General features: G+C 39.3%; 1 protein-coding gene across 3 annotated transcripts in view; it reads right to left on the reverse strand.

Moving 5' to 3' along the window:
• Positions 1–15670, reverse strand: part of CNTN4 (contactin 4) — a 1031287-nt gene that overhangs the window by 179883 nt on the left and 835734 nt on the right. For all 3 annotated transcript variants that reach the window (XM_055557494.1, XM_055557495.1, XM_055557496.1), the window contains 2 exons: positions 11767–11869; positions 7979–8163 (listed from right to left, as the gene is read on the reverse strand). In XM_055557494.1, the coding sequence (XP_055413469.1) occupies positions 7979–8163; positions 11767–11869 (288 nt within the window). The remainder of the gene's footprint in view (positions 1–7978; positions 8164–11766; positions 11870–15670) is intronic.

Raw genomic sequence — 15670 nt, forward strand, 5'->3', positions numbered from 1 at the left:
CCTGAATAAATGCTACTTTCTCCTTTTATCCATCTATAAGCAAATCTCATGTTTTTCAAATAGCAAAACACAATTTTACAAATCTTCTACTGATGGGGATGATGCATTGTTTCAAATGAGGGGAGGCTGAAAGGGTCAGCTTTCAAAACAAGTTATAACATCAAGAAGCATTAACTTGAACGCAGGGTTGTAACCTTTATCCTTGAAGGAGCTGCAAGTCTGCCATTGTTCTTTATCTTCCTGGTGCTTTGCAAAGGGAGCTCAAATGGTAGATACTACCTTTTCAGTTCTCTGTCTGGAGAATTTGATGTGCAACACTGATGAGGCTAATGGCAGTTGTGTGCCTAATTTCACATGCAACCTGCTGAATATTTACCCCCCACAGGGTCTATGAAAACAAAGCAAACAAGAAAAACTATAGAAATCTGTGTGGAATATTAACAACGAAGCCAAACTTTTCAAAGAGAGTGAGGAAGAAAAATAAAATGAAAGGGCAAATGTAACTTATGAAGCAATGTCAAGTTGAAGTTCAAAAAGGAAACATCAAAACCACATGCAGAGACAGAGATTTCAATGTCATAGATTTCCTGTAACTCTTGGGCTTATTCATGGCTTTCTTTCAAAAACACAGAAAGAGCTGGAAACACAACCTTGCAATCTCAAAGAGGATAGGGAGAAGCGAAGGGAAGGGAGGGCCTTGAGAGGATTTTGAAAAGACCTTGCAAAGTTCTAACTAATTAAACCCTTCTGAGGGCTCATTCTCTCTTCCAACAGGGTTACAGAGGTTAAGGTGCTCAAGAAGAATGCTCAATGGTAGTGGTTTGTGCTGGTCAAGGCGAAATCAACAGCAAATTCAGTCTTTGTGAGACATTGTCAGATACTTTTCTTTTTTAAAGTAAAATTAATGCTCAGAAATCAGATTTGAAGGACAAAAATCTACTCCTCCTGAAGTAAAATGAATTCATAGGAGCCAAATTTGAAATGATTTAAACACATTCCTCTTGAAGTCAATATCTGGATAGGGGCCCACGGGGACTGAGAATGGAATACTGTATTATATATATGGCAAAGGATGAGATGATCTTTCTTTTAACATGCCAATTGCAGATCTACAGGGCAAAAACCCACACAGTGAAGTTTTCTCCTGCCACTCACTTAGATTAGATGAATCATATCTAAGTGAGTGAGTTTTTTGTAATAGAAGAGTTCTGTGCCTGATGGAAATTGTTTATATCTCTACATATCTCTTTGGGTCACTGAGTTTGAAGTCCTTGGATAGCAAATGGTCCACTTTAGTGCATAAGAGAAAATATTGTTTCCTTTAACTTTTTTTTTGGATAATGTATGTGGGTCCGTGGTATTTATCACTTAATATCTAGGTTCTTTTGCAACACTGTAGCTAAAAAAATAGCTCCATGGAAGGCTTGAACAGGTTGATTCAGCCCTATTATTTCAAAAAGAAGTTTATATGTAAATGCTTTTTGGGCATTATATATATGTAGATCCCAAATACTAAACAGAATTAATCATATTCACATATTAAAACAGAACCATCTGTTTTGGCCATTCATATTCTTTCAGGGTTTGAATAGAAGAATCTCTCCTTTAAAGCGAATATTTAGTCTTGTTCTCGAGATACAAATTCAAATACAAGGTTAAATGATTGTGTTTTACTTGACTCTATGACACTGTTAATCTCTTGCATAAATGAACAAGCTCTTCATTCCAATCTTTTGTTCAACAACTGCCAGAAACAACCTAAGTCAATGCATAATCCAGCCACTGGAATCGCGCAAGCATCTTGTCCAATAACAATTTATATTGCAGACAGATATAGTTTGACCTTAGTGGTCAAACAGTTCTCAGAGGTATCTGGCTCGCTGACTGTCCAAAACCAGAAATTTCTAATAGAAAGAAAAGCCATCAAGAGCCTTAGCCCTTAGGGGAAAAAAAGAAAAGATAAAATGGGGGAAAATAATTTAAATTGCTATTAGAATGATTACCTGTAGCCATTCAAAATTATTTCCGGTTGCTTACACAGCCTTAGAGAAGATGAATCTATCTTAAACTGTACTCAAGGATATTAAGGGTTTTGGTATCAGTTCTGTTTGGGACAATTAGGCAGACTCTTGCTTGAGTGCAAAATTATCTCATCTTCTGTGTTCATTCTTTTGGTCATTCTATTCTTTAAGCCACTTTGTGAGACTGAATATTAGCTAGTGATCACACATATACAGCACATCTATGGGGAAATTAGTACACCACACTAAATGATGCTTCTATATTCTGACCCTAGATATCCTCCCATACTATTTGCAGGGTCATGAAGTCCACAGTTTTATCTTTAGAGCCAAAGGACCATAGCCCACAAGGTCTCGACATACAGCCATAGACGTAAATTGGAAGGAAAATAAAAAGAGCTCTTTTTGGCTCAATAATCAGGTGATTATAAGTCACTTCTTTAGAAAATAGGAAGTGAAAAACTCAGTTGTTCACCTGGATGTTTTCATTTATGACTTTGGTTGTGGAAAACAAGCAGATAAAGTATCTGAATGATTAATGACTTTTTTTCCCTTTTACCTATTTAATGAAAATGTCTTATTGGCAAGTCAAAGAACACAGAACAGGTCTAAAGGATCTCTGATTCTCACTCATTCTATCATCTTGGGTAAGTTATTTTATGTCTCTGGGTCTTTATTTTTAACTTGTAAAAATCAAAGAGTTGGCTCCAACAGATCCTTCCAGCTCAAACATTATATATTCATTGAAAAACAGTCTTGTTCACTGCTTGAATATTATATTCCCTATTTCCTCATGGTGAAAATGACTTTACTCTCTTAATGCCTGTTACATCTAGGAGAAATTGTACAAAGGTATTAAATATCAGGAAATTTAGCTCATGTTTCATTCTTCTGAATGATGACTGTTATTCCATTGGTCTATTTGTGCAAAAAGGAATTCTACAGACATAATGAGGTGGAAAGATGAATAATTATCAAGTGCATTAAATCCATTTTATACCTCCCTCTCCTTTTTTCAAAGATAATTACTGTAGCATCCTCCCTCCACTGTGTCTTTGTAGACTGGTCATAATGCTTGATGTGACAGAAGTCTGCGAGCTTTCACGGGAAGCAGGAACACCTTTATTTGCAGTAATTTATTCTTAGGGTTCACTCTACCACCTGGAAACAACCTGCATAAGAGCAATGGCTTTTGCACTGCGGACTCAAACAAGTAGCATCAGCACAACCAGGAAATGTAATAGAAATACAAATTCTCAGGTCCCACACTAGCCCAACAAAATCAGAACTTCTGGGGAGTTCTGTATTTTAATACAATTTTCAGTTTATTCTAACTGCACTCTGAAGCTTGAGAACTTCCAGCATGAAAGAACAGGCATAGCATCTGGAACCTATCTCTGCTTACTATGGGCTTCCCCGGTGGCTCAGATGGTAAGGAATCTGCCTGCAATGAAGGAGACTGGAGTTCGATCTCTGAGTCGGTAAGATCCCCTGGAGAAAGAGATGGCAACCCACTCCAGTACTCTTGCCTGGAGAATTCCATCGACAGAGGAGCCTGGCAGGCTACAGTCCATGGGGTCACAAAGAGTCGGACAGGACTGAGCGACTATCACTCACTCTGCTTACTATGTAGCTTCAATCAGTAACATGAGTATCTCTTTGGGAAGCAGTTTCCATATTTAGAAAATGGCTAAGTGTAGGAATGACAAAAAAGTGTCTTACTGGTTCTAAGTCCAAAATATATGTCAAGTCTCCATTTATTTTCATTCTTTGCATCCTAGCTACCATCATTTCTCACCTGGTTGGCTTTCTGACTGCTTATCCTGCTTTTACTCTTGGTTCCCTATTATGTAATCATCGCAGAACAACCAGAGTGATCTTCTAAAAGCATGAATACAACTGAGTCATTCCCCATTTATAATCTCACAGTGGTTTCCCATTATCAGAATAAAACCCAAACTCAGTGCCTGGCTTACAAAGTACTGCCTAATCTGCCACCCTTCTCTGTTTCCAAACCCTTTATCCTTTCTCACTAGGACTTAGCCACGCTGGCTTCCTTGATGCATCTCACACATGTTAAGTAGTCTTCTGCCTCAGGGCCTCTGCACTTCCTTACCTTCTGCCTGGAAAGCACTACCCCTTGAAAGCATGGCTCTTTTTCACTCTTTAGGTTTCAGTTCAGAAGTCAAATCTTACACAAGTCTTCCCTGACTGCCTTATCTTATGAAGTCTTTCTTCTATTCTTGAAAAGTGAAAGTGAAAGTCACTAAGTTGTGTCCCACTCTTTGCGACCCCATGGACTATATACAGTTCAGGGAATTCTCCAGGCCAGAATACTAGAGGGGGTAGCCTTTCCCTTCTCCAGGGGATCTTCCCAACCCAGGGATCAAACTCAGGTCTCCCACATTACAGGCAGATTCTTAACCAGTTGAGCCACAAGGGAAACCCAAGAGTACTGGAGTAGGTAGCCTATCCCTTTTTCCAGTGGGTCTTCCTGACCCAGGTATCAAACTGGGGTCTCCTGCATTGCAGGTGGATTCTTTACCAACTGAGCTATCAGGGAAGTCCTTCTTCTGCTCCTAGTTGCCTGCTATCATATCATCCTAACCACCTTCTTCATGACTCTTATCACCTTATGAAATTTTCTAGTTCATTTATTTGCATAATACTGAATTGCCTGTTTGCTCCTCGTGAAAGAAAAGCTCCTTGAAGACAGGGATTTGTCTTATAGTCCTAAGCGTCTAATGCTCTGCCGCCTGGTAGGCAATAAGAAAATTATTTGAACAAATTAATAATATATTAAAGTCATTTTGGAAAATGTCAACATTTAAGCAAGAAAGATTTGTAGTAATGTACCCTTGAAAATATAATATCTACTTCAGTAAGTTTTTAATGCTGAAAAATACCTGAAAGAGCAGATTAAACCACAGGGACAATTATAGGCCATGGCACAAATAAATCAGGAAGATGGAGATGGGTAAAAATGTTCATGTTTGAACTAGCTTCAATTCTTCCCAAACATGAGTAGCACATGCTAAGCTAAAGACACAATCACAGTGGAAACACACCAGCCAGGAATACAGGCTCCTATGACCCTTATACAGGGAATGTAGGAGCAACAAAACCATGCTTAGCAGGCCTTTGGAGGAAGGTTAAATGGTTTCAGTGTGGGATCAGAAAAATTGCCATTTTGTCAGGCCAGAACAAAAGTGAGCACACCTGTCTGGTTTCTCAACTGAAGAGTGGATGAATGGGATGCAGCAACTTGGAACCAAAAAGGACAAGCAGGTCTCTAAGCTGAAACCCAAGGTTTATTGTCCCCAAGCACAGCACATCTTAACGCTGTCAGACATTCTCTTGTCAACAAAGAGAGCATGTTCATGGATGAGTAACTGGGGCTACTTTCTCCCCTTTTGTGAAATATATATGGTGATTTTAATTATAACAACTCATTTAAACTGGAGATCTAGGCAGCTGGATATTGGGAAAACTGTATTGAGAAAACCCAACAGAGACCACAAAGAAAAAAAAAAAAATGACAGCCAAGCACTTTTGCATAATTAAGCTCTCCTGTGACAATGAAAACAACTCCATAATTTCCGTGTCACTGATATGCTAGTTGAGGGAAAATAAAAGGATTAAAATGATGCAACAGCCCACCATCATGAAGTCAACTGATCTGACAAGCTTCTAACACCTAGGGTGGTTGACAACAGAGAAAAAGCTGAGTTATCTTCAGAAAGCAGGCACATTTCATTTGGCTTTTTTTCCCATGGATGAATGCAGATAACTTCATTTAAAAGGGAAACACTGTTAGCATCAGATTTTCATCTCCAAGGCTGGGTCCCGGAAAACCTTTCATTGTTTCTCCAGAAGGTTATTGATGAGGTTGATTCTCCAGAAGACTAACTCTGGAATCTTCTGTTTCCAGTGTAGGAAACTTATGACCTACTAGAAAGCACTATGCCAACTTCTGGTGACAGAATATTTCCTATGTTTTTAATATACTGAAAAACAGATATTTCGCTTCAAAGAAAACCATGAAAGTGAAAAATTACTTCAATCAGTTAACTGAGCAACACAACTAACATTTAGGGATCACAACTACTTAATGGAAAAATCAATCTAACTAATTGAAAAAGGAAAACACTGGCCATTTACCTGAACATTTTCAGGTTGTTCCTACTTGATGCAGGAGAGATGATTATTATACTGAAGAGAAAAATGTACTCTTGAGTGTCCCTTGGACTGCAAGGAGATCCAACCAGTCCATTCTAAAGGAGATCAGCCCTGGGTGTTCTTTGGAAGGAATGATGCTAAAGCTGAAACTCCAGTACTTTGGCCACCTCATGCGAAGAGTTGACTCATTGGAAAAGACTCTGATGCTGGGAGGGATTGGGGGCAGGAGGAAAAGGGGATGACAGAGGATGAGATGGCTGGTGGCATCACTGACTCGATGGACGTGAGTCTGGGTGAACTCCGGGAGATGGTGGTGGACAGGGAGGCCTGGCGTGCTGCGGTTCATGGGGTCACAAAGAGTTGGACACGACTGAGTAACTGGACTGAACTGAACTGAAACACTTAAAAAAGACAGTGATTGCATCTCACTGAACAAATCGGTAATGTTCAGTCTTAAGTTTTTCTAGCAATGAACTGTGATGTCTTCTGCTTTTCAACCAATCAAATAAGGTGTCAACCATCATAGTTTATGAAAGAGCAAAGATCAAGCATCAGGTCTGTCATTTGGCATGAGCAGAGTTGATCTTTTAGTATTGTTGAAGGAAGATGGGTGATTTTTAAAAGGTGCATATTTATTTAAACAATTGGTGCTCAAGTTATCACCTGAAGGACTGGCTAACATCATGTGCATTCATTATCCCTTGGGCAACGTCACAGGTATGAGTCCAAAATGCCAGATGGGAAGGTTGCCGAAGGCTAGATGATATTAAAAAGCTCCATCCAGTTTCTAATCATGCTTCTAAAAAATCTTACATGACTACTGAACAAAATCTTTTCCCCATATCTGAAATCCAAAATACTCTGGAAGAAGACCTGATGAAATAAATAGACTTTTGTGGTATCAGTTGTTGGAAGACATCAGAAGGTTTAAAGTCTTTGCTACAACTTGCCCCTAAAGAACTGCTCTTATCCCTTTAATACACATTGTTGTTCACCTAAGCCATTCTTAAATAATTATCAATCTATAATATTTATGCTCAACAACGCATGGGATTCAGGCATGTTCCAACTTGGGAGAACTCAATTTGATTTCAAAATGTCTATCTGATGAAATCTCTTTCTGGATTCCAAATTGATACCCTAACTGGGTTTCCAAGACAGGCTCAGTGGATGACCACGTGCTAGAAGCTTTCCATTTGTGTTCTGTTTGGATCAATGCCAATGATTTGATTGGAATAGGAGCAGCTGCACAGAAAGAGTCTATGGGGTGAGAGAGATTTGTCATGCTCCACTCTGATAAGAACTAAATTTGGACAGCATGCATTTTGAAATGTTCATGGTACCACAATAAATTGCTACCAAATAGGAGCAATTACCAAGGATTAACACGAGCTCCAAGTCAAAATTTGAATGAAGAAAAGCGGAGAGTTTAGAAATAAATAAATAAATCAGGAGGAGGGATAACAAAACATTTCCCTTGTCAGGTTTACAGCTTGACGGCAGCAGGAAAAATAGGTCCCTAGTGAGTGTGTTCACGCTAATATGCATCCCTCAACACATCAGCCTGTATCTTCCCCTCTGCTGTCTCCACACCACTGCCCCCAACCTCCCCTTCCCCACCCAGAACAACCCAGGGGATGATAATTAGGCAGCAAACAGGGTTTTACACAATGGTATTTTGAACAATCCTTCTGAAAAACCTTGACTGCACATCTCCTAGCTTATGGGTTTTAATACCAAGAAGGTCAACAAATGATAAACTGGAATCACTACCTTACCATAGAAAGTCAACTGTCCTTTTGCTACGTTTTTCCCTCTTGAATTCTCAGCCACGCATTCATACAAGCCGGCATCCTCCTGCTGAAAATTGGGGATTTCAAGAATCCCATTTGACTTGTGTCTTCTGGCTTTGGTTGCTATCGGCTTTCCATCAGCTCTTCTCCAGATAATAGTTGGTACTGGACTGGTGGCAAGAAAAAAAGGGAGTGAATCATGTTAGAGAAACTTTCTTTTATTTGAATCTATGCTCGTTACAATTCCTTCCTTCTTGGTTCCAAACATTATATAGCTGGCACTAGACAGTGTTCCCCAAAAGTCATTTATTCATGTATCACTATTATAATTTCAGTGATACTCACATCTCTAGTACTATTATGTATTCTGTGTTTTCTTTAGGGATTGAACCCAGGTCTCCCACATTGCAGGCAGATTCTTTACCAGCTGAGCCACCAGGGAAGCCCTTAAAATCAAATAACCTTTCTTAACCTTAAAGAAGGTATTCCATATAATATACAATATTACCAATGAAATAAAAACAGATTTTTATATGCTTGTTACATTTTTTCCAGTGCATCTGTTTAAGATCATAAATATAAAAATTTTTAAAAGTCCATGCACAAATGTGGAGAATTAAAAATGCCTTCCACTAAGATGTGGTCCAGAACCCCTTCTGCTTGAACCAGGTGGCTACTATGACTTAAAATAAGACAGAAGTGATGTGGTCTCAGTTTCAAGGCTCAGTGGATAAGAAACTGGCAGCTTCACTTTTTGCCTCTTGGAACACCCTGTGTGGGCCCTTACCAACTTCTAGCAGTCCATTAGGAGGGTGGTTTGGGGAAAGTTATCTTAAAATAGCGAGATATGGAAAGAGGCAACCTGTGGGGACTTTAAGTACTCTCAAGGCATCTATCATCCTGCAGCTGAAACTGTTAGAATGCATCTTAAATTGTAAGGGCATTACTGAATCTGCAGATCAATGGTTTAGCGAGCTAACCACAGCTTCTGAGTTGCGGCTTCCTAGCAGGGGATACAATTATTTATCTATTTATTTTTCAGAAAGGCACACACAGACAAGAAACTAGACTAAAAACCTGCTAATCTTCTCTGGGAAACCTGAGATGGTATTTTAAAAATTAGAGCCATCAACTCAACTATACTTGTTTTAGAGGAATTTAAGTTCATTAGGCAGAAACTAACTCAAAATATGGAAAGGGCTCTATCAAAAGTACATTATGGGTATCTTTACATGTGATGAGACAGTTAAAGTGTGCCAGTACAAATAACTGTTCTTCGACACAGTCTTTCTGCTCTTAAGTGGGCCGTGATGATGTGTTTCTGCAGCTGCATGTGTGTATCCAAACACTTCTGTGTAGACTGGAGGAGCCCAATTTGGGTCCTTTGTCTTCATTCTAGTGCCATTCAAGTAGTGTGAATGGAGTTTAATTCATACTCCCTTTGAAAGTGGGAACAACATAAATTTTGCTGTCTTACTCCATAGATTTTTCGAGGTGTCACCTTGCAGAACTCTCCAAACATGTTCCTATACCATCTAGTTACGTTCTTTCATCTTTTCTTTGCATTAAGCTTCATATATATATATATATATATATATATATATATATATATATATATGGGCTCCCCTGGTGGCTGAGTGGTAAAGAATCTGCCTTGCAATGTAGGAGATACAGGAGATGTGGGTTCGATTCCTGGGTCTGGAAGATCTCCTAGAGGAGGGCATGGCAACCCACTCCCGTATTCTTGCCTGGAGAATCCCATGGACAGAGAAGTCTGGCAGGCTATAGTCCATGGGGTCACAAAGAGTCAGACATGACCAAAGCATCTGAGCATATATAAAATAAAAAATGGGACCATCTTTGACTGTTTAGCAATCTACTTTTAGTCTCTTAGTGATAAATAATGGGCATTTTCCAGGTCTTACCTGTTGTTTTACAAGTTGACTTTTAATGTCAGTACAGTGTTCAATCCTATAGCTATGTCATAATGTATTTAATGGAGTAAGTTTTCAGAAAACAAAGAATGAGCGCTGTATTTTTCGGCCCCCAAGTAAAGATACTACTGTAGAGTATACTGCCCTGACTTGAAAACAGGAAAAGCAAAAGAATCTTTTCTTTAGAACTAAAAATAAAATTGAAAAAAAAATGGAACAACTTTCTTGCATGGTTGCTATGAAATAAAAAATGATTTGAATATAGATTACTTGCTAAAACAGAAGCTGAGCAAAAGTTAGTGTCCCTGCCTTAACCCACATCTGGGCCCAGGAAAAGGGTGAGGAGTTGGCAGTGGGTTAGCTGGATAAATGAGGTTGGCTACAGAGATTCACATGCATCATTAAAGTGCACCAATGACTAAAAATTCTTATTTCAGGTGAAAGTTTTTATCACTGATGCCAAACCTTTTCTGCAGGGTTACTGGCAAAATCTTAACTGATCTATTTTTCATTTTCTTTATGCTCTTTGACAGACACTCTAGGGATAATTTAACTGGTTCCCAAGTAGGCTTAACTGAGAAAACTCCACAGATTGAATAATAAAGTTGTGAATAATTTTCAGATGACTCTGTAAAACAGAGACTCCTTAGAGAATATCAGGTCTTGCCAATCTCTAGCCAAAGTAGAAAGAAGATGCTATTGCTTATATATGGAATCTAAAATATGACACAAATGAACTTATCTGAGAGTCCCTTGGGTTGCAAGCAGATCAAACCAGACAATTGTAAAGGAAATCAGTCCTGAATAATTATTGAAAGGACTGATGCTGAAGCTGAAGCTCCAATGCTTTGGCCACCTGATGCAAAAACTGACTGACTCACTGGAAAAGACCCTGATGCTGGGAAAGATTGAAGGCAGGAGGAGAAGGGGACGACAGAGGATGAGATGGTTGGACGGCATCACCGACTTGATGGACCTGAATGTGAACAAGCTCTGGGAGTTGGTGATGGACAGTGAAGCCTGGCGTGCTGCAGTCCGTGGGGTTGCAAAGAGTCAGAATTGACTGAGTGACTGAACTGAACTGATGTAACAGAAACAGACTCACAAAGATAGAGAACAGTTTTAAGGTTGACAAGGGGGAGGGAGGTGGGGGAGGTATGGATTGAAAGCTTGGGATTAGCAGATGCAAATGATTTTATAGATAATGAATAAACAACAAGGTACTACTGTATATCACAGGAAACTGTATTCAATATCCAGTGATAAACCATAATGGAAAATAACATGAAAAAGAATGTATATATGTATCAATGAATCACTCTGCTATAGGGCGAAAATTAAGACAACATTGTAAATCAACTATACTTCAATAAAATAAATTTTAACAAAAAACTAGAAAGAAGAGACTTTCAATTTAAAAAGAAATAGAAGAAAAATTTGATGCACACTCTGTAAGCTGGGACCCAAATGAAATTCTACCTTTTTCCAAACAGTCAACTTCACTGTACCTCAGATGAAGGCCATTGTTTTCCTGTCATTCTGGGTCAGACAACATGTACATTATAGGTTTTCATAACAGAATGAAACACTTTCAGAACTGCTCATTCTCCTCTCCTTTGTGGCCGTGTCCATAGTGGCAGCTAACTTCTTGCACGCCATGCCACATCCCTTCTCCATGGTGAGAGGACAGAATCAAAGAGGCACACACACAATCACAGTGAGAGAGGCTTGGCTTGCTTTTCAGTTACTTCATAAACCATTACTGTGAACAGTGCAAAGAATTTTCTTTACTTGCCCAAGCTGGAGGGAGGACAATGGAGGAGAGAAACCAGAACTTACTTTCCTAATGCAAAGCATTCCAGCTTCACCGTTGTTCCCTTTGCGGTCGGGACCATTTCTGGAAACTGCACTTCTATTTTTGGTTCATATTCGCCCATCACCCCTGTGAATAAACAAAGGAACTAAGCCTTGGAGATTCTTTTAAGACATACACAAGTGTTTTTGTGTTAATGTAGGATGTTCCTATACATCATTGTGTGTAATTAATCCCTTCATTTAAAGAGGCTCCTATCTCCAACAGCCATGAATTGTGGCTTCTTTCCCAGTTACTGCTAGAGGAAATGTGTATTCCAGCACCACACCATCTGCCTAGGATTAAATTCTCCATGTGGACAACTCTGCTTCTCAAAAACACTTTGTTAAAAATGTAGTCATGGAAGAAAAAAGGGGGGGTGGTTAAGTCCTAGTCACCATTAATACCACATTTTTTTTTTTTTGGAAAAATACTGCAGAAAATTTAAAATATGTTAAAAAATATGTGCATGCTTTAGTTGTGTCTCTGTAAAGAACATTTCTGAGTAATTAGTTTATAACCACAAATTATCTTTCACTTTTGAAGGCCAATCTGAATGAGTCATAAATTGGTATATGCAAGGTAACACAAAGTTCATATATTTTTATTCTATTCTGAAACGATGATAAAAGAATAATAGGTAGTAAATATAGGAAATAGCCTGTAAGTGATACCCATCTTGCCAACGGTAGTTTTATCATAAAGATCCTATTTTCTTACTTTCCAATATATCAAAAAATTACTGTACAATCATAGCCAAGGTGCCAAAGCCTAACAAATTAAGTCCATGCTTTATAACTAAATGCTTATGAATTATTTCTCATCAGTCATTCTTAATGCTGTCTACCACTACTCTAGTTGTTTTGATAGATTCATTTCTGTTCAATTTCTAGTCATTTTCTACGGCCTCTGATTCAACTGTGGCAATATAAAGTTTAAAATTATCTAGCTCACTAAAACATGATAGGATCCTCCATTTCATCTCTTCTTTAGGTTTCCTACAGTTAGAGAAAAAAAAGATCGAAGGATTCAGATGAAAAGGTTCAAAGTAAGGTATGGATAGGGACAGGAACAATGGCTCAGAGAAACAATTCTATGTGTTTTGCAGAGGTGACCCTCTTTATCTGCAGCTTCATAGCCTGAGCAGCAGCAAGGGAATTTCTTCAATGTGTAAAAAAGAAAAAATCAACCCCTAGAGTCAGATGATCTAATAGCCTTGCTAGATTTGTTGAGACGTATGTCATCAGACCTGGAGAAAGAAAAGGCAACCCACTCCAGTATTCTTGCCTGGAGAATCCCATGGATGGAAAAGCCTGGTAGGCTACAGTCCATGGGGTCTCAGAGTCAGACACGACTGAGCAACTTCACTTTGTGCAAAGCTGAACATAGTCATTTTGTTATTTTCTTTTCATAAACTGACAGAGAGGATTGGCCATGGAAGGCATCTCTGAGATTGTTTGGTTCAGCAATTTTTTTTAATAAAATTTTTTTTGGCCATGCCACATAGCATGTGGGATTTTTAGTTCCCTGACCAGGGATAGAAACTGTACCCCCTGCATTAGAAGCATGGAGTCTTAACCACTGGACCACCAGTGAAGTCCCAGTTCAGGATTCTTAATATTGGCATTCACAGATGTACACTTTTCTGAAGAAAGGACCTATACCTAGCAACAACCTGTTCTAAAAAGAACCTTAAACCCTCCACCAAAATGGAAATCACAGTTCTAGTCTGTCTCTGTCTTTTACAAGCAAGCCTGGAATCCCCAAAGGGTTAAACAGTTTGTCTTTAGTTTCACAACAGACCAGCATTCAAGGTTGCAAGCCTGGTCCCTGATTTCTGGTCTAAATCTTTTCCTATGGCCTCTCACCACTTCGGGAGTAACACTCCCAAACTAAATTCAAATATACTAAATCCATGTGTGACCCACTCAGATACAAAACCATTCTTCTCTTTGTGGCCAGTCTCTGAGTCCTTTTGCTTTTCCTAGAGCATGTGCCACACAGCTGGACCAGAAAGAGACAGTGCTTACTAACACCTGCATTCACACACTTCTGCTGAACTTGCTAACAAACAGCCCAAACAAGTGACTCATCATCCCATAAATATCAGTAGTATGACTCTGAGTGCAGGAACAAGCTAACACCTTTGAGTGCTGTGTGTGTGGCTGTGTACTCTAAGAGCAGTGTTAATTAAAAAACATCTGCCTTGAGAGGAAGAGGTTCTTTTTTTTTTTTTTTTTTCATCTCTCTCTCTCTCCCTTTTTTGGTTGCCCAGGCGTTCTCTAGTTGTCTGAGTGGAGGCTACTCTGTGCTGTGGTGTGTGCGGTTCTCACTGAGGCATCCTCTCCTGTGGAACATGGACTCGAGGCGCATGGGCTTCAGTAGCTGCAGCACACGGGCTCAGTAGCTTTGGTCCATGGGCTCTAGTGCTTGGGTTCAGTAGTTGTGGTGCACAGGCTTAGTTGCTCCGTGGCATGTGGACTCTCTGGACCAAGGATCGAAACTGTATCTCCTGCACTGGCAGGCAGATTCCGATCTAGAGTGACACAAGAGAACTCCAAGAGAAAAGGTCTTTTGTCCTCCCAGGATATCAAGACAACTTCCACTGCAGTGCCTCATGCACGGAAGGTAGATGAGATGATAAAGTGAAAATATGGGGGTCAAGGCTGTGTCAGCCATGATCAGGTTTTCCTAGTCCCCTTGTTCTATAAACACTACATACAAACCTGGTTTCTATAATCCAGCTATGAAAGATACACCAAGGATAAAAACTATCTCACACAGCTTTGTCCTAAGCAATTGAAACATCACTACTTAGTGTCTGAGGCCCCCTGAACTGTTAATTGCTTATCCTAAAATCTCACCCATTATGGCTTAGACTCAAAGTCCTCTCCTTCAGCATCCTGTACCCTTTCCTCAGCACACACTATGCTCTAGCCCACCGCAGTCTGTAAATGACCAAAAAGTATTAAACCTTTTGCCTCAGCTCTCACGGTCTCCTCTGACTTCTTTTTAAAAACATATAATGTAATGATTTTTAATAAATTGACTGAGTTGGGCAATCATCACCATAACTCAATTTACAACATTTCCATCCCCCAAATAATATCCCTCATGCCTGTTTACAGTTAATTCCCAGAAGCAGTCCCAGCCTCAGGCAACCACTAATTTGTTTTGTCTATAGATATGCCTTTTCTAGACATTACATATAAATGAAATCATATAACATATGGTCTTTTGCATTTGGTTTCTTTTACTTGGCATAATGTTATCAAAGTTCATCCATGGCGTGGCTTTTATCAGTGGTTCCTTCCTTTTTACGCCTGTATAATATTCTGCTGTACAGAAGAAAAATATTTTAGTCATCTGTTCACCAGCTGTATTAGTTTCCTAGGACTGTCCTTGGAAAGAGACACAGACTAAGTGACTTCAAGCAAAATACATTTACTCTCTCACAATTCTGAAGATTAGGGGTCGACAGGGCTGTGCTGTCTTTGAAACCATGGAGTATCCTTCCTTGCCTCGTCCTGGCTTGTGGTGGTGGTCATCAATATTCAGGGTGTTTCATGGCTTGCAGCTCTGTCAGTCCAACCTCTGATTTGTATGACATTCTCTCCATGGGTCTTCCCACTGTTTTCTTATAAAGACATCAGTCATATTGGGTTAAAGATTTACCCAATTCCAATATGATCTCATCTAACTAATTTATTTCCTAATAAGGTTGTATTCTTAGGTACTGGAGGTTAGGATTTCAACATATAATATCTTTTGGGGACACATAATTCAACCCAAGTTACCAGTTGGTGGTCACTTAGGTTGCTTCTTCTTTGGCTATGGCATGGTTTTCACTGCTGTTTAATGAATAATGTTACCATGAATGTTCACATGCAA

This window comes from Bubalus kerabau, chromosome 20 (genome assembly GCF_029407905.1).
Source record: "Bubalus kerabau isolate K-KA32 ecotype Philippines breed swamp buffalo chromosome 20, PCC_UOA_SB_1v2, whole genome shotgun sequence".
NCBI classification, from domain to species: domain Eukaryota; kingdom Metazoa; phylum Chordata; class Mammalia; order Artiodactyla; family Bovidae; genus Bubalus; species Bubalus kerabau.